Raw genomic sequence first — 18,192 nt, 5'->3', positions numbered from 1 at the left:
GCTGCACATGATAAGTCTTGTGGTAGCAAAACTTTTAAGTTTTTGAGAGGGTGCCCGGTTGCACTTTTGATTATTCGTCTCATCATTATGCTACCAGGGTGACCTAGACGGTCATGCCATAAATTGAATGTGTCTTTATCTAATAGCTTTTGGTTACTCACCATGTATGATTCGACAGGATTGATATTAGTACAATATAATTCAGAGGATAAGGCTTCTAATTGTTCAACAATTGTTTCTTGACCATTTTTGTTTAAAGTAATTTGAAGATATTCAAGATTATTTTCAGATATTGTTTTTAGGTGGTAACCGTTTTTCCAAATATCTTTAAAGCTAAGTAAATATCTTCTGGATTTACTAGAAAATAGTGCATTATCAATAGTTAATTGGGTACCCGAAGATAATGTTATGTGTGCTCTGTCGGAGCCTTCGATAAAGTTACTGACACCAGATATAGTACCAATCGGTGTCTCTGCCTGAGACAACTCAGAGAAAAATTTCATATCTTTGAGAATAGTGTTAGTACTACCGCTATCTACCAGACATTCATCACCAATAATAGCTCTACTAGAGCTAGTATACATATTTCTTCAGGAAATAAAAATAAATAAAAGTTAATGCAAAGAAGTAAAATGAAACGTTGCAAGAGTTTCAAACCAAATCAAATACAAATGTCATAGTGTGAAAAGTAAAGCATAAAAGGTACATTAAATATGTTTAAACATCACGAACATTTTCAATGAAATCACATGCATCCAAATGAACGTCTGGTATCGTGGTTGGGGTGCATCCTCAATCAGATTTGTTTCAACATTCTTTCCTTTTTCTTTCATCATGTGTTGATATGCTTCAACGAGGTGTTTAGGGGTGCGACATGTGGGGGACCAATGATTTGACATCCCACATCTATAACAAATGTTGCTTTGGGTCCCGCCACTTTTCCCTTTTGAAGGACGCCCCGTATTATGTCGACTCGATTCGCCATCGCTATTTTTAGTGTTCTGAGACTCCCGATGCCATGTATATCCCCGTCCTCGACCACGACCACGACCTTTGCTGGGGCCGCGACCTCTACCTCTACCCCCGTCCGCTTTGATAATTGGCCACATTCGCCATTTCACGTTGAAGGTCAATCACCATTCTAGTTCTAAAAGTCAAACCCATTTCACGTTCTAAACTTTATAATTTGAACAAGGATCTTACACTTTGGTAGGCATTGCTCGACCTGTTTGACCAGAATTACTGGTCAAACCTGTTATAATGAAGGCAGTTCATGTTCGGCTACTAAAACTCAATTGCAATTGCGAAGTTGAATCCCATATTGAAGTTCTAACAGTCAATCCCAATTCAGGTTCTAAAAGTCCAACCCATTTGAAGTTCTAACGGTCAAACCCATTTCAAAGAAAGTTCAATTCTGTTTACATGTCTTAATATGGATTGTTGTTGATGTTAATAACATCAGATTGCTGAGTAATTAAGGATAATTGGTGATTAGTTACTAGATTAGGAAAGAGTTTTGAATATGGAGGGAAAATATGAATTATACGTTCAATATTGTAACTAACATTATAGGGATATTTTAGTCTTTTCACTGAAATACAAACAGTCTGTTAGTGCCAGGGTCTTGATTGTGAGCAATTGAAAACGTAGGGACTGGTCTGTTGAATTTTTTCAAATGATGGTTGAACCTGAGATTGGGTGTAAACCCTAGGGACCGAAACTGTACTTTACTCTATATTAAATTATGATAAATACCATACATATTATCAATCACATAATCCTTTACTTTCCTTTATAAATTTTATGTTTAAAAAAAACTATATAACGTATTAAATTATGATAAATACCATACATATTATATCACCATAATAATATTTGATATATTTAAACATATAAATATATTATAATATTAATCTCAAAAATAATTTTGTATTTCATAACATATAAATATAAATATGAATCATCATCATACTCAGTAAATCTTACCAATAACAAAGTCAATGTTGGGTCTAAAAAAGGTAAGATGTAGACAGTCTTACCTCTACACCGTAGAAATAGAGAGGCTGCTTCCAAGAGACCCCCGGCTCGATAATAGTTTTGCATCAAGCCTTGGACATAAGGCACATAACACTCAGCAATTGAGACAAATGTCGATTAGTGCATGTACCCCCTTGTCTTTCGGCTATTTACGCCACCATGTGATGCATGATTAACCATCCCCTCTTTTAACATTATTTTCACGAAATTAGTAAAATGACGTAAAAATTAGTGCACTTTCACTTTTGCCCCCTGAGCGCCCACACATATATACATTATATGCGCATACCACAAGCGGAGCGTAAACATATAAATATGAACGGCCTCGGGTATTGGGTATACCCGTCCCAAATGCTTCGGGTATACCTGTCGGGCTCGGGTATTTACTGTAGGGTCATTGTCCGTATGACTCTTTAACCAATACAAAGTCAGCTGGTTTGGTTATCATGTTCCTAAGTTTTCGTCAAAAACCGACAATCGTCAAGTAGAGAGCGTCATTGATAGATGCGGTAAGGTTACAATAAATGATTAGTTGGGATTCGGGTCGATTTCTTAAACAGAAGCACATGTGGAATTTCGATAAACAATTGTCAGAAACCCGACCCAGTACCACATAAACACGCGCTGAAATCAACTTCACCTGCATAGAGAGAGTTTACTCGAGTGGCTAAACATGAGTTTGAGAGAGTGAATTGCTTTTTCATTCATTAAAAGACTAATTTTCTGTTTCTAAACTCCTACGCTATGAAGGGATCGTGCCTAAACAATAAATCATCTTCAGCCGAAAAACTAAAAGCGCGATTTCCCACTAACCAACAAGAAAAAGCAACAAAGTTGAAGGACCTCATGCTATACAATGTTACATTCTATGTGCAAAATGTCGCCGTACCTTTCAAGAATCAATCGCGTATCTGGACACCCCCCCCCCCCCAATCTTTCACCTCCTAATCACCACCATCATTCCAGATACACCAAGTTAGTCATTTCTTTGTTTTTTTTTTAATTCTTAAATCGCAAAAACGCCAGCCCGTTAAGATCACCATCAAAATGCACCAGCCCGATTCAATCCAACCAATCACCACTTGAATTCAATCCTACCCGATGTCACTAAACTCCAAACAATCTTCAAGGCCCGACAAGAAGCCCATGTCATAATTATGAGGCACCATGTCAAAACCCTCGTGGCCCGTATCCAACATGAAGAAATTATCAAATCCGACATCTTGAACGGAAGCTTCTATTTCAAATCTTGAAGATAAATCACTCGGAATTGTCGATGGCGATTGCAGATTCGGGTCGTTTAAATCCACAACGGGTTTTCTTGATTTGGATTTAGAATGCTTTGATGGTGTTTCGCTATTTGACAGCTTGTGTTTTCCCGACACGTGAGATTTCGTCGGCTGTCGGGATTTCACGTCGATTATCGGGAATGCTGATGGCGGTAAGGCTAAACTGTTCGCAACCGCAATTCTTGATGCATCCCTGTACAAGATCGTGTAAAAGTTATATTATAGTAATCATATAGATCTTGTGATCATAGTCAACACATTTAACTATTAAAAACAAAAAGAGTAAAATGCCATTTTCGTCCCCGAGGTTTGGCCAGTTTTGCGACTTTCGTCCTAAGGTTTGTTTTTCCGCATCTGGATCCAAAAGGTCTGAAATCTTGCCATTTTCATCCGGCTCGTTGACTCCATCCTTTGTCTCCGTTAAGTCGGGTATTTCTGTCCTTTTTGTTAACTTAAAGGAGAATTCGGTCTTTCTCAGGGGTATTCGGTCTTTTTACATAAAGTGAAAAGGACCGAATTGCCCTTTAAGTTAACAAAAAGGTCAGAAATACCCTCGACTTAACAGAGGAAAATGGATGGGGTTAACGAGCCGGATGAAAATGGCAGATTTCAAACCTTCGGACGAAAGTCGCAAAACTGGCCAAACCGCAGGGACGAAAATGGCATTTTACTCGAACAAAAAAAAAGGACTAATAGAGTTTTTGAGCCAAGCCGAACTGGCCATCTTGCCACCTCTAAACACTATTTTAATCCAATTATCTAAAAATGGTCAATCTAGGATAATATCTAATACAAAAATAGGGTTAGTAAGGTAATTTCAAAAGCATATGTACCTGAAACGGCATTCAACAATATCCTTAGATGACCGAAAATGATTACTCCCGCCACCTGGCACGTGTTCAGACGGCACCGATTCCGCATCATGTAGCAACACAGATACGACAGGCGGCAACGGAACACTTTGATCATAAGCCCGGCCCGGATGAAACTCTAAAGTAACCGCCAGCGCGTCAACACTTCGAGAATTATGTGTTTCACCGACACTTGAAACAACTCGATCCTCTTTTTGTATATTTTGAGAACCGTCAAGTGCATCGGCTACTAATCTACTCATCGGGCTTACGTTAGTACAATCCATTTTTTGTGATTGTGGTCTTGTCGGGTCTCGAGAAGTTTGGTTTAAACCCATATTGTGAAATATTTGACTTCTTAAAGTCAACAAGTTTTTCCGTTGACTATAACGAGTGGTTGACCGCCACACGGATGCAAGTAGATGACAGAAATGCTGTTGAAGAGTGTACGCTTGATCGGGCAGTTCCGACACGATATCCAACAACATTTTGGCGTGCTCCTGTAAGTATAAAACATATCATTCACATTATACATAACTTATATATACATACATACATACACGCGCACGCGCATGCGCACTGCCTTACCTCGGAGACTCTGAGAAGAGCTTTGCCGCTTGATTTTTCGTTATGAATATTATTATCAAAAGTAGACAAAACGTGCTTCTGAACAAGTTCCCGATACCTCTCGCAACAATGAACCGGATGTCGAACGATTCCCCGATAAAACCCGCCAGCTGTCATTCCATACAAAACGTCACTCGCCAAACTCCAATTTACGCCATATTCATGTACAATCGCACAAAGAACAGAGTCTTCTGACGGTAACCACGAATCCGGTACGGGAAAACAATCGTTCGGCCAAATGCTTCCCTTTTTTAACTTCTCGAGTCGTATAGTCATTACCCGTTTTACCGGCATTGACGTGATCGATATTTTGAGTCCCGTTTTGCTTCTGTTGATTATCGGCTTATGATCGACTTCACGGTTATCGTTATTACTTCCACTTAATTTCAAATCTTTAAGTGGTTCGTCTAATGGGCTGGGTACGGAATTTGAATCCAAATCTAACGGGCTCGGTTCGGGAATCTTTTTGACTTTTTTGGATTTCTTGGAGACCTTGACTTCGATGGCCTCTACTGGTTTTTTGCGTTTCTTCACGAAGATTAATTCTTCATAGAGATCGTCGTCGTCGTCGTCATCATCGATCACATTTGATGACTCAATGTTTGCGGTCCTTGTTTCGGAAGATAACGCTTCCTTTTTTAGCGATTTGAACTTTGTTTTCTTTGCTTTTTTCTTTGACTTCGGTTTCTTGACAACCGTTTCGTTCCTGATCAGATTGAGAGATAAGTACCCAGATCAGAAATACTCTTATTGGTTCCAAGTAAATATGGTCAACCCAAACACTTCATGTGTTGACCTGAACCCATTTCGACCCATCTACCCGCTTTTTTTGCCACCCATAATGTATATTAACTAGGGCTGCAAACGAACCAAACGTTCAGCAAACAGTTCGTGAACCGCATGTTCATTTACGTTGGATTTTGTTTGATAGTTCATTAGTGTTTTTAGTTTTTTATTATATTTTAATACTTCAAAATTCCGGCAAATTAAATAATTAATAAGTGTCAATGTATTATATATTAGAGTGAATTTCAAAGATTGTCCTTTATCTTTATATCCATTTTCAGGCGCTGTCCTTTATGTTCAAAATTGACGAGTTTTGTCCTTTATGTTTTCATATCATACACGTTTTGTCCTTTAGGCCTAACCCAGTTAGTTTTTTCAGTTAAATTTGGTCATGTGCTTTGCACATGAGGGCATTTTTGTCAATTCAAAGGTAAGTTCAATGGCAGATTTACAGCTCAAAGCTTCTGCAACCTTTGAATTTACAAAAATGCCCTCATGTGCAAAGCACATGACCCAATTTAACTGAAAAAACTAACTGGGTTAGACCTAAAGGACAAAACGTGTATGATATGAAAACATAAAGGACAAAACTCGTCAATTTTGAACATAAAGGACAGCGCCTGAAAATGGGTATAAAGATAAAGGACAATCCTTGAAATTCACTCTATTATGTTTATGAACGCTTGTCTGTGTTCGTTTGTTTCCATTTGTGTTCATGAACGTTCGTTTCCGTTCGTTGCCTAAAATTAAACAAACGAACACGTTCATTTTCTTAACAAACGAACACAAACATAAAATCCTGTTCGGTAAGTGCGCATGAACAGGTCGTGAACACATATATTTCTTAACAAACGAACAACGACTTGTTCATGTTCGTTCGTTTCGTTTGCAGCCCTAATATTAACAAAAGAATGATCAAGTAGTTTTCCGATATAACTTTGAATCAAGAGGTCAAGTAATTTATTTTTATATTCCAATTTTATTCTTACTTCATTGCCTCAAGCTCTGCAAGCTCCTTCTTCTCCTTCTCTCTAGCTTCCATTTCGCGTTCTTCCATCAACTAAAAAATGCAAAAACGTCATAACCGTAACCGTCAGTACGTTGAGCAAAGAGAACATACACGCACAATTATATCCTTAAACATAAAACGTTAGAAATTTCCACCTGAATTTCCGCCAATGCTTTTACTTGTTCTTGGTATACCTTCGTTGCAAAGTCCGAATCCCATCCTAATAACACAAATAAGCCAACAACGTTGAAAAGTCACTAAAGCATACATGTATCATATGTTCCTAATATTATTTAACACATTATTTTATTATAAGATTTCAAAAAGGAGAAAAGTGTTAGCGGTGTGGACCAGTGTCACCTAACTTGTGGTTCGCTCCGGTTCAGGTGTGCGATTCGCTAGATGGGACGAATTGGGTAAGGAAGGGGGGTAAGTTCATTTTGGTACGATCCGTTACGGTGTAGAAAAATTAAGAAATAAAAAAATAGCTTTTTTGGTTTAAGAAATAAAAAATTAAGAAATAAATTCATTTACCCAATGATAAATATATATATATATATATAGGGTAAGGATAGTGTAAAAAGTGCTCAAAGTGTGAGAAGTGTAAGAAGTGTATTATAACACTATATATAATACTATATAACACCATATAAACACCTTATAACAATATGTAACACCATATAATACCATATAACACTATTTAACACTATATATCATTATATAACAAATATAACACTATACATCTATCATAGACATGCTATCAGACAACCTATAGTGTTATATTTGTTATATAATGATATATAGTGTTACATAGTGTTATATGGTATTATATGGTGTTACATATTATTATACGGTGTTTATATGGTGTTATATAGTATTATATATAGTGTTATAATACACTTCTTACACTTCTCACACTTTTAGCACTTTTTACAGGATCCTCTATCTATATATATATATATAAAATAGAATATAATAATGTTAATTTTATGCTTTTTTGTAAAAATTTATGATTTTAAGGACCAAATGTAAACTAGTAGAGATTGAGGGGGTTAGATGTTTATAAATAAACTAATTTTACACTTTTTATGTAAAAAATTACAAGTTTTAGGGACTAAATGTAAACTAGTGAAAGATAAGAGGGGTTAAATGTTGAAATACCTAAACTTATTTAAACCTAAAAAGCCTAAAAACATTACGCAGCCGCTATCTTCTTCTTCATTGTTTCCGACAGAAAGCAGCAACTGAAACTCTAAATTCGCGAACTGGTACTATGGTTTGGACTCATATTAGAAAGTTATCAGTTTTTACCCACCCGTTTTGACCCATTATCATCCTATCTACCCGCCCATTATACCAACTATTTAAATGAGAATTTTGTACGATGACATCACAAGTAACTTACTTTCATAGACTATCGGCTCATCATCGTCGTCACCTTCTGCTTCCATATCCTCTTTTAATTTCTCGATATGATCCAATTCCCATTCAGTTTGTTCAAACCGATCTTGCGTCTCCAACAACTTATTATCAACAATCGGATCCCACATCTCAAGAAACCGTACCGCATACCGATCAATCGGCCGAAGTTGATTCTCAAACGACAGTATCTCATTTCCCGAGACCGCACCCATTTGTTTCACATCATCCATCATGTCCACATCATCATCGTCCACCCTAACCAAATCAACACCCTTTTCTTCATTCGGGTCGACCCATTTTGGTGTTTGTGGGTTTTCTTCCACGGGTATCGTACCGTCTTCTTCGTTCAAAAGCTCATCGTCTTCAGGTTTCACAACGGTATCTTCCGTAAACTCTTGGTTATCAACCGCCTCTTCTTGTTCGACTTTTTTTAACGCCATGTAGTCGGCTTCGTCTTCCGCGTGCTTCAACGCAGCCTCCACGTCAGCATTCGACACCGATGGGTTGACTTCAACCCCGTTGGTCAAACTCGAACCTTTATCTTTCTGCATACTACCGGAAAACAATTCCATTGGATCAAGTTTCTTAAAGAACTCGGTATTATACTCCCCGCTCTGAATAACCAAATCATCGAGAGCGCGTTTCTGTTTCGCCTTTTTTAAAATATTTTCTTCAATCGTGCTTTCGCTAATTAAACGGTAAATATGTACTTCGCGTGTTTGCCCGATTCTATGACACCGATCTTGCGCTTGTTGGTCCATCGCGGGGTTCCAATCACTATCGTAAAATATAACGGTATCCGCACCTACAAGATTAATACCAACACCGCCACTACGTGTAGACAAAATGAAAAGAAAATACTTCGGGTTCGTATTGAACCGTTGCATTAACGTTTGCCTCTCTTCAGGCTGGGTCGACCCATCTAACCGCATGTACGTGTATCCGTATATATTTATAAACGCTTCCAGAACATCGAGCATTTTCGTCATTTGAGTGAAAATTAACGCTCGATGGCCTTCAGATTTTAGTCTTCTAAGCAGGACCGCAAGCTCTTGTAGCTTTCCGCAATCAAACTGTATCAACCGCCTATCGGGAAAATACACTTGTCTTCTTACAATAGCGGGTCGAATAGGCGTTAATAGCGGTGACAATAAGTTCGAACATGTTGACTTGTACGTTTGGTCAACAAACACTGAAGTCGTTGATTTGCTGCACCATCCGATAGGCTGCGGGGCCCGTGCTGCCGGAATCGCAAACATGAAACTCTCGACTTGGTCAACCATCTTCTCAAACCGGTCAACCGGAGACAAAACAAGCTCCGAAAACTTCAACGAATTCAAAACCGGCCTTTGAAACGAGACGAGATTGCGTAAGCTCGTTGAATAAACCGGCTTTTTCTTGCACCGTAACGAATTCCACCACGCAATTGATTCAGCCCGTTCTTTCATTTCTTTAACTCGCTCTTCGTGAAGCGCCTTTTGTATTTCTTCAAAGATATTAAATCCGTTTGACTTTTTCCCGAATTTGACTTCGCTTCCGACTTCTTCTACACGTTTTTCGATTAATCTCCACGGTGTTTCGATAGCTTGTACGTCATCACTCTCCCAAGATGTCATGTGAAAATCATGATGAGTGAATACAAACCCTAACCCGCAAAGATCAACTGTCGAAAACGGACCCACATTAAGAACCGAGCAAACGGAAGAACTGAACTGCATTTCAATCCCGTTCATATCAAACGAACTAATAATCGGACGCCCTTCAAAAAGATCCGGATGATTGCAAACTTTTCTAAGTTGCATGATAACGCTAATCATACCGAAAAAATTGGAACTTGCGAGCGTAGCTTGTGTTTCCGAGCTCGCGATAAAATCTTCATAAAGATTTCGTTGTCTCCTCGACAGTCGACAGTAAATAACATGCTCATGTTTACCGGGTAACTGTTTCTCGACATCCCGTTTTAGTCTTCGAAGTATAAACGGACGAAGAACGTTATGCAACCGGTCAACGACTTCTTTGTTGACTTTTTCTTGACCTTCGACCATACCGGATATCGGATTACTAAACCAATCTTTAAACTCTTGATGAGATTGAAAAATGTGCGGCATTAAGAAATGCATTAACGACCATAATTCCATTAAATCGTTCTGAAGAGGCGTACCGGTTAAAAGAATACGTCTTTTTGCGTTAAAATTTAACAGCGTTTGCCACCTTTGCGATTTCCAGTTTTTTATAAGATGGGCTTCGTCCAAAATCAAATACTTCCATTTTTTTCGTTTAAAAATTTTCGAATCTTGAATCACGAGTCGGTACGTCGTAATGCAAACATGAAACGAATTCTGTTTCATCCATCCTTGTCGTTTATGTTTCCGTTCTTTCGCGCTTCCGAAATACGTCAGGATTTTAAACGCGGGACACCATTTTAGAAACTCGGTTTCCCAATTGAGCATGACACTTGTCGGTACAACAATGAGATGTGGGCCCCATATCCCCTTTTCACATGCTAGATGTGCAAGTAATGCGATCGTCATGATTGTTTTCCCGAGACCCATTTCGTCTGCGAGAATCCCGTTTAGTCGTTTTTCATACATTGTCACAAGCCAATCTAACCCGATGTGTTGATATTCACGAAGAGAGAACTTGAGTAAAAAAGGGTGTTTTGTTCGGACTTTCGTTGTTAAAAAGGTGTTTCCTGTTGGCTGTGCTGACCTGGCAGCGGCTGCTGCGTCAGCAATTCTGTCTTCGTTATCCACATCCTCATCAACCATTTGATCTTGTTCGTCTTCTTTTTCTTGATGAACATCCACTTCGGTCTCTTTTTGTCTTGAAGAATTAGACGAACGTTCAGATTCGGACTCTGAATCGTTAACGTCTGGATCCTATAAAAAAATCAGCGTATGTGACGAAATAAAAATGAATTTTCGAATTATAATTTGTCGCGCTTTATCAACATACCTGTCTATACCTTGCAAGCAAATCCTCTATTGGAATTTCACTCTCCTTTTGCAACAACGCAATCTGCGAACAATATTTTGATTCAAAAAACTTCATCTCAACTTCTAAAATATAATTATATATAACCCATTATAGCTTTAAACGAACGAACACGAACATCCCGATTTCTTAATGAACGAACACGAACAAAAAAACGTGTTCAATTATGTGTTCGTGTTCGGTTAAAGCTAAATGAACAAACATGAACATGGTTCGTGTTCGTTCGGTTCGTTTACAGGCCTACCCTTTAAGATTAACCATTTCTCCGTATACACACAATCTAAATTAAAAAGCTATGGGGATTAGGGCTGCAAATGAACCAAACGAACACGAACACGAACAAGACCTTGTTCGTGTTCGTTTGTTAAGGAAATATATGTGTTCACGAACTGTTCATGAACACTTACTGAACGAGATTTTCTGTCCGTGTTCGTTTGTTAATTTTAGGTCACGAACGTTCATGAATACAAACGAACACAAACTAATGTTCATGAACATAAATATATAATACTACACTAATACTTATTAAATATTTTATTTGTTGGAATTTTGAAGTAACTAAATAAAATATAAAAATTGAAAACACTAATGAGCTGTCTAACACAAACGAACACGTTACTGAACGTTCACGAACACAAATGAACAAACCTGTTCATGTTCGTTCATTTAACTAAACGAACAAAATTGTTCGTGTTTATTCATTTATTAAACAAACAAACACAAAAATTGTTCGCTGAACGTTCAGTTCGTTTGCAGCCTTAATGGACATAGTTAAGTAATTTTACAGTTATATCAAATAATCGGTCAACACAATATGAAAGATCCACAAGGAACATGACAGTAAGCGAAAATCTAAAAGTCAAAGTCAAAGTCAATCGATTCACCTCGTCTATTGAATCATCAGATTCGGCCTTGGCTAGTTCTTCTTCCTCCAACATGGTCGTTTCATCATCCTAAATATCCAAAAGAAAAAAATCATACATACGAGATAAATAACAAATAACGGTTAAATATCCATGCAAGAAAAATAAACTTATACAGACGCAGACACATTGATCATATAACATACCTTATCATCTCCATTCGTAAGTATATAATCGCCATCCTCCTAAGCAAAAAAAAAAAAAAAAAAAAAAAAAAAATCATGGAATTATTATAATTATATCTTTGTATGTATGTGTGAAAGTTTTGAGTAATCGTCTTACGTTTTCATCATTAAGGTCTAACTCCAAATATTTTTTTTGCTCCTGTTGAAGACGTTTTCTTTTTCTAACGTAATGTTCCTTGATTTCCAAATGGTGTTTTTGAGAAACTGGTGATAAACCGCCGTTACTTTCAGCCTGTAACAAGCGTGAAAAAATATAAATATCACGGTCAGCAGTGAACTTACTTCGCAATTCACGTTTATATCCGTAACGAAGACCTACAACTTACATGATGATGACTCTCTTTCCTTGATCTATCGTCAGAAGCTTCGTTTCCGTTACCTGCAAATAAGTGGTCCAAAATGAAGTCAGTCTTTCAACCCATTATGTGAAAACGGTTCAAACAGGTCAACCTGAACAAACTTTGACTGGTTACCGAGTTGATCCGTATTCAATTTACTTACACTGAGAAACATCCTCGTGGGCCTGGTTTGGTTCAGCTACATCTGCGGTCTTTTCTGAAGTGTTATCTGTACTAGCTGAGGATATTCGATGATTACGATAAGTTTATGTGTAAATATAAAAATTACAAATTCCGAACCTTTTGCACTAAATGTGACAGTTTTGACCCGTATACTTCTAATTTATAAATGGGTTGATTAACAGTAACATGTCAAACAGAAAAAAAAAAAAAAAAAAAAAATCACCTAAAGTTTAGTTTAACGCGTAAAATGTCCTGAACGATTCGTTTAGGTAATTATGCGAATACTGAAATAAATAAATAAAAGAGTAAAATGTCATTTTCGTCCCTGAGGTTTGGCCAGTTTTGCGACTTTTGTCCAAAGGTTTGGTTTTTCGCATCTGGATCCAAAAGGTTTAAAATCTTGCCATTTTCATCTGGTTCGTTAACTCCATCCATTTTTCTTTGTTAAGTCAGGGGTATTTTCGTACATGAAGCGAAAAACACCGAATTGCCCCTTAAGTGGATGCTTGTACATTATGCTAAATGCTTGTACATAAAGTGATAAGGACCAAATTGCCCTTTAAGTTAACAAAAAAAGCAGAAATACCCCTGACTTAACAGAGAAAATGGATGGAGTTAACGATCCGGATGAAAATGGCAAGATTTCAAACCTTTTGGATCCAGGTGCGGGTGACGAAAGTCGCAAAACTGGTCAAACCTCAGGGAGGACAATGGCATTTTACTCTAAATAAAAATACGTAAACTATTCACACCCTCAAGTAATTAAGTTATGCAAAAAAAAAGTTTAACACAAGTGCTTCTGGTCACCCTGGTCCGTACAAAAGTTAATTGGTTTGACTTGTTACCTGACCCGCCCACTAACCCGTTTTGCCACATCTAGTACGAAGAGGGTCAGAACGACTAACCTTCACCAACAGCATAACGTTTAAGCAACTCCTCAATAGGTAAATCCGCTTCATTTTGCAGAGCGGCTAATTCCTCTCGCCTTTCATCTTCGGTGATTAACGCTTCATCTTCCTCAATTGTATGCTCATCGTCTTCCTAAAGCAGCGACAAAACGAGATATTTGAGCTCAAATTCAGCTAATAAGCAGTTAATAATGAATTTGGAAACTTGACGGATGAAAATCTTGAATTTTTATTACATGTTCTCCTAAAAACCGGTTCAGAAAGATTTAGAAATTTAAAAGCTTTTTTGAAATACATTGCAATATACATTGAGACAGATAAATGAGCGAGTTTACGTATATCATATCTTTTGAGTCGCTTTTAAGTCAATTTTATTTAAAAAAAAGTTTAAAAGAGACCATCATTGATAAACCGATAATGCTTTAAAGAAGACCAACCTTACTTGTATTTAGAGTAAAGTACACAGATGGTCCATTTGGTTCATCATAATTTTGGATTTGGTCCCTAGCTTTTCAAAAGTACACAGACGGTCCCTGTTTGCACTGTGTAGGGGTGAGCAAGTTTAGGTCCGGACCAAAAATAACCGAGAACCGAACCGAAAATATACCCAACCCGACCCGAACCCAAGGACCTAGGTACTTAGATCGGTTCCAATTTTTCATATAAAATAGGGTCGGGTCGGGTCGGTTCTCGGTTCTTTTCATGGTGAAACCCGACTTGGACCTATGGACCAGAACCGGCCCTATATTTAGGGTAGTGAATCGGTTCTGTATTTTATGTTTGATCGGTTCTCGGGTCGGGTAATGGTCGGGTGTTTCCTTTTGCTCACCCCACGCATTTAGTCCCTAACTTGGACACGCTAAAACCTTTAGATTTGTTGGCTAGGGACTAAATGCGTTACAAAGTGCAAACCACAGGGTCCAGGGACCATCTGTGTACTTTTGAAAAGCTAGGGACCAAATCCAAAATTTGGGTAAACCACAGTGACCATCTGTGTACTTTACTCCTGTATTTATATTGACTTAGAAGTTCTATGAAGAACACGGTTATTTTCTAAGTTGCATATCTTCTTGTTGTAAACTAACATGCGATGTGTGTGCGCACAATAATAAGATGGTTTCTAACAATATAAAAAGAAAGTGAGCAAGTACTTACGGGTTCGTTTTCGGATTTGTAGTCTTCATCAGTCTCTAAATTATTCGACCGGGACTCTGCCAAAGAGATAAAGACAGGTCATATAAACAAAGGGTCCTCCAAAACGGAAAAAACGAAACATTTTCAACTAAAAAATTAACAATTTCTTCATACCAACATTTGGATCCGTACACCCATTGGCATCCGTTTGATCTTTACATTCAACGGCTGGTAGTTCCTGTACCGAGGATGCAGGTACATGTTGTTTAGAAGATGAATCAACGAGATTTTCCGCCAGCATTGTCGAATACCTGTCGGTCATCGTTGTTAAATGAAGTATTAAAAAAAGTTTAAATAGAAAAAAAAAATAATGAAATTCATAGGTAAATGTTTACCTTTCGGTTTGCCCTAGAAGAAATTCAAGCTGCTTATCAAGTGCTTTTTTCTTCTTTTGATCAAGCTCTAAGCGATGCTTGTATAGCACCTAGAACGACATAATATTTTATACAACATAAATACGTTTTCAAAATATCCAAACTAAAATTTAAACAATAAATCCCTTGTATGCTAATTAATAAATATGACTTGCCAGTTTCTCAATTTTTGTCCAAAATTTCTTCACGTCCTTCGAGATATTTAGCGCAACTTTTTTCATCCGGAGCTCTTCTTCCTAACCATTGAAAATATTAAAAAGTTAAATCTATATATATCTACTTAAAGTTCTCAAAAATAAGATTATATATAATTGCGACTAACCTTCACTTTTCTTTCGCCTCTTGTGGCCTGATCCACCATACCTTTGCTGGCCCGTATGGCAATCTTCTTTGCAAGAGCCAGTTTCCATTTTCTCTCTGACTCAAAGTCCTGATAGAACAAAATATTTTGTATGAAATACTAAAATATTTGCAAAAAAATATAAAAGAGTAAAATGTCATTTTCGTCCCTGATGTTTGGCCGTTTTTGCGACTTTCGTACAAAAGTTTTTTTTTCCGCATCTGGATCCAAAAGGCTTGAAATCTTGCCATTTTCATCCACCCAACTAACTCCGTTTGTTTATTCAGTTAACTTGAAGGGTATTTTAGTATTTTTAACTAAAGTACAAGTTTTAATGCATAAAGTACATCATCCGTGTACCTTATGCATTATAAACTTACGTATTATGAACTTGTACTTTAGTTAAAAAAATACTAAAATACCCTTCAAGTTAACAAAATAAACAAACGGAGTTAGTTGGGTGGATGAAAATGGCAAGATTTCAAACCTTTTAGATCTAGATGCGGAAAAAACAGACCTTTGGACGAAAGTCGCAAAAGTGGCCAAACCTCAGGGACGAACATGGCATTTTACTCAAATAAAAATACAAGATTTGGAACAAGATCATACCTTTGATAACCATACCATCTCTTCTATAAGATGGTCCCAATGTGTTCTAGGGCGTTGCGGCTCTTTAGGTGCTTCAAGTGCCTACATAACCATTAAAAATGAGCAAAAATGAACAAAACCTGTTTCTTTAGAATACATACAGGACAGATCACGATTACAAACTTATGCATAAACAGTTAAACACAAGTTTCACATTGCTTAATACCGCCGTATTAGGGTGAGCTTATATCTACTACAGCATAAAGATAGCTTTATTTATCTCTCTATAGTCTAGAGGTGTACAAAAAAACCGGTTTTAGAACCGAAACCGAGAAAAAAATCGAAACCGGTTTTTTATAACCGAACCGCCGGTTTGTGACCGGTTACTACTCTTGATCTGAAAAACCGGTTAATAACCGAAACCGTTTTTAAAAACAACCGTTTAAAAACCGGTTTTTTTGGCAAAAACCGGTTAAAAAATGGTCCCAACTGGTTACACCGGTTATTGTTTTGGACTTGAAAAACCGGTTAGTAACCGAAACCGGTTAAAAAAAACGGTTTTCGTTTTGGGTGAAAAAAACGGATCGGTTAATAACCGAAACCGGTTTTTGGAAAAAACCGATTTGTACACCTCTACTCTATACCTCCATTATAATCCTAAGCTTCTATATAGCGCATGATTTTTCGCAAACGCCCCAAAAATGTGCATTAGAAATGCTCTTAATGATGTAGATTATTTCGAAAAATATCGATTACTTAACAAATACCAAGAAAATAAGGGTATATAAGCAAGTTTACTTTTGTAACTCAATTGCCCTGCAGCTAGTATAAAACTACTGATAATTCGATAGTCGATACCATAATCAGGCCCTACACAATCACATAACATAAGCCGAAATAGGTCACCTAACCACTAACAACCAATAATTCAGGTTACCTTTTGCCGCTTCGCCCTTGACTCATGATCAAGCTTAGACCTTGGACCTTTAGAGGCCATTACTTCCTCAAGATTCAGGGCATTACATCAATAATTCTGCATAACAATACACAACAATTAGCATAAAAATTACAAAATCTAGAAACAAATAACCAAACAATGATTCAACCATATACCAAACAAATAACAGAAAAATAACATCAATGTAGTTAATTCAGGTCCAAACTTTCAAAAAAAAAAAAAAAAAAAAAAAAAAAAAAAAAACCCACAACAAAAATTCAAGAAATGTACTAAAAAATCAATGCTTGACCTAACAAGAAACCATCAAATACCCATTTGAGCTTCTTTAATTCCCAGTAAAACCCATGAACAGAAACCCACAAATCTTGCTCAAAAGAACATACACCTAACAACAATTGCATGCATGTATACACACACAAACACACACACATATATATACATATTTTCAAGAACTCACCAGTTGTAAAAGAAGAGCAAGAACAAGAAAATCGTTTTCGATCTTGACCAAAAGAACCCAACTCAAGAAACAATCAGTTGGGTTTTGGGTAACTTTTTAGGGTTTGAAAGACTGGTTTAGTTCAGATCCGGTAAAATTTATGAAATTAGAAATAAATTATGTAAATAATTTGGGGGAAAATTAAAAGCGAAGAGAAAGAAAGTAAGGGTCTGTGAATCTTGGTTTGATGAGGAAGGATTTTTAGGGCATCGGAGGATTTAACGATTGGAGATTGACGGAGTAAAATCTTGACGGCTCAACAGCTTTTGCTTTTGGTTTTATTATTTATTTGTTTCCTAAAAAGGGGAATAATATCCATTTACCTAAAGAGTTGTAAACATCATGCTAATTTACCAAGTGTGTTGAGGGTGATTGGAAACTAACCCGACACGAAAATAATCAGGTTTTTTTATGTTTGATAAGTGTGTCGTGTGTGTTGGGTTGATGTGTCTGGTTTCATATCACTATTTTTGGATTTGTTACAGCGATTATCAACTAATGTTAGATTTCGGTTGTTAAAGTCCACATCGTGTTTGTCTGTGATCTCCTTTTACTATCTCAAATACTACACTCACTCTGATCGTTTGTAGTAATATCTCTCATTAGGGGTGAGCATAAATAGGTCCGACCCGATTAGAACCGAGAACCGAACCGAAAAATACCCGAAACCGACCCTAATATAGGATATAG

The 18,192-nt window shown here is 37.1% G+C and overlaps 1 protein-coding gene across 2 annotated transcripts; it reads right to left on the bottom strand.

Annotated features, from left to right (window-relative positions):
- Positions 1–2,715: 2,715 nt before the first annotated feature.
- On the bottom strand, positions 2,716–17,767 carry LOC110881025 (protein PHOTOPERIOD-INDEPENDENT EARLY FLOWERING 1). Of its 2 annotated transcripts, none has more exons than XM_022129414.2 (21): positions 17,464–17,766; positions 16,986–17,081; positions 16,070–16,150; positions 15,443–15,550; positions 15,276–15,356; positions 15,082–15,170; positions 14,861–14,997; positions 14,708–14,763; positions 13,550–13,685; positions 12,625–12,699; positions 12,450–12,502; positions 12,221–12,355; positions 12,085–12,123; positions 11,900–11,968; positions 10,977–11,039; positions 8,005–10,900; positions 6,755–6,819; positions 6,580–6,650; positions 4,766–5,510; positions 4,160–4,677; positions 2,716–3,519 (listed from the first exon to the last, which is right to left on the bottom strand). In XM_022129414.2, the coding sequence occupies exons 2-21, from the start codon at positions 17,043–17,045 to the stop codon at positions 3,132–3,134; spliced, it is 5,865 nt and encodes a 1,954-aa protein (XP_021985106.1). In that variant the 5' UTR covers positions 17,046–17,081; positions 17,464–17,766; the 3' UTR covers positions 2,716–3,131. The 2 variants fall into 2 exon arrangements, with proteins under 2 accessions (XP_021985106.1, XP_021985111.1); XM_022129419.2 differs by having other exon boundaries at positions 2,721–3,519; positions 12,625–12,690; positions 17,464–17,767.
- Positions 17,768–18,192: the final 425 nt, after the last annotated feature.

This window comes from Helianthus annuus, chromosome 1 (assembly GCF_002127325.2).
Source record: "Helianthus annuus cultivar XRQ/B chromosome 1, HanXRQr2.0-SUNRISE, whole genome shotgun sequence".
NCBI lineage: Eukaryota > Viridiplantae > Streptophyta > Magnoliopsida > Asterales > Asteraceae > Helianthus > Helianthus annuus.
This window is presented reverse-complemented; position numbering and strand designations above follow the sequence as displayed.

Bases quoted from the DNA above. Each gene is read 5' to 3' on its own strand.
- LOC110881025 (XM_022129414.2), bottom strand. From the start codon at position 17,045: ATGGCCTCTAAAGGTCCAAGGTCTAAGCTTGATCATGAGTCAAGGGCG. The intron at 12,700-13,549 runs GTTAGTCGTTCT...GAATATCCTCAG, and splicing joins ACGTTATGCTGTTGGTGAAG to CTAGTACAGATAACACTTCA. The intron at 6,820-8,004 runs GTAAGTTACTTG...TTGTGTTATTAG, and splicing joins TGAGCCGATAGTCTATGAAA to GATGGGATTCGGACTTTGCA.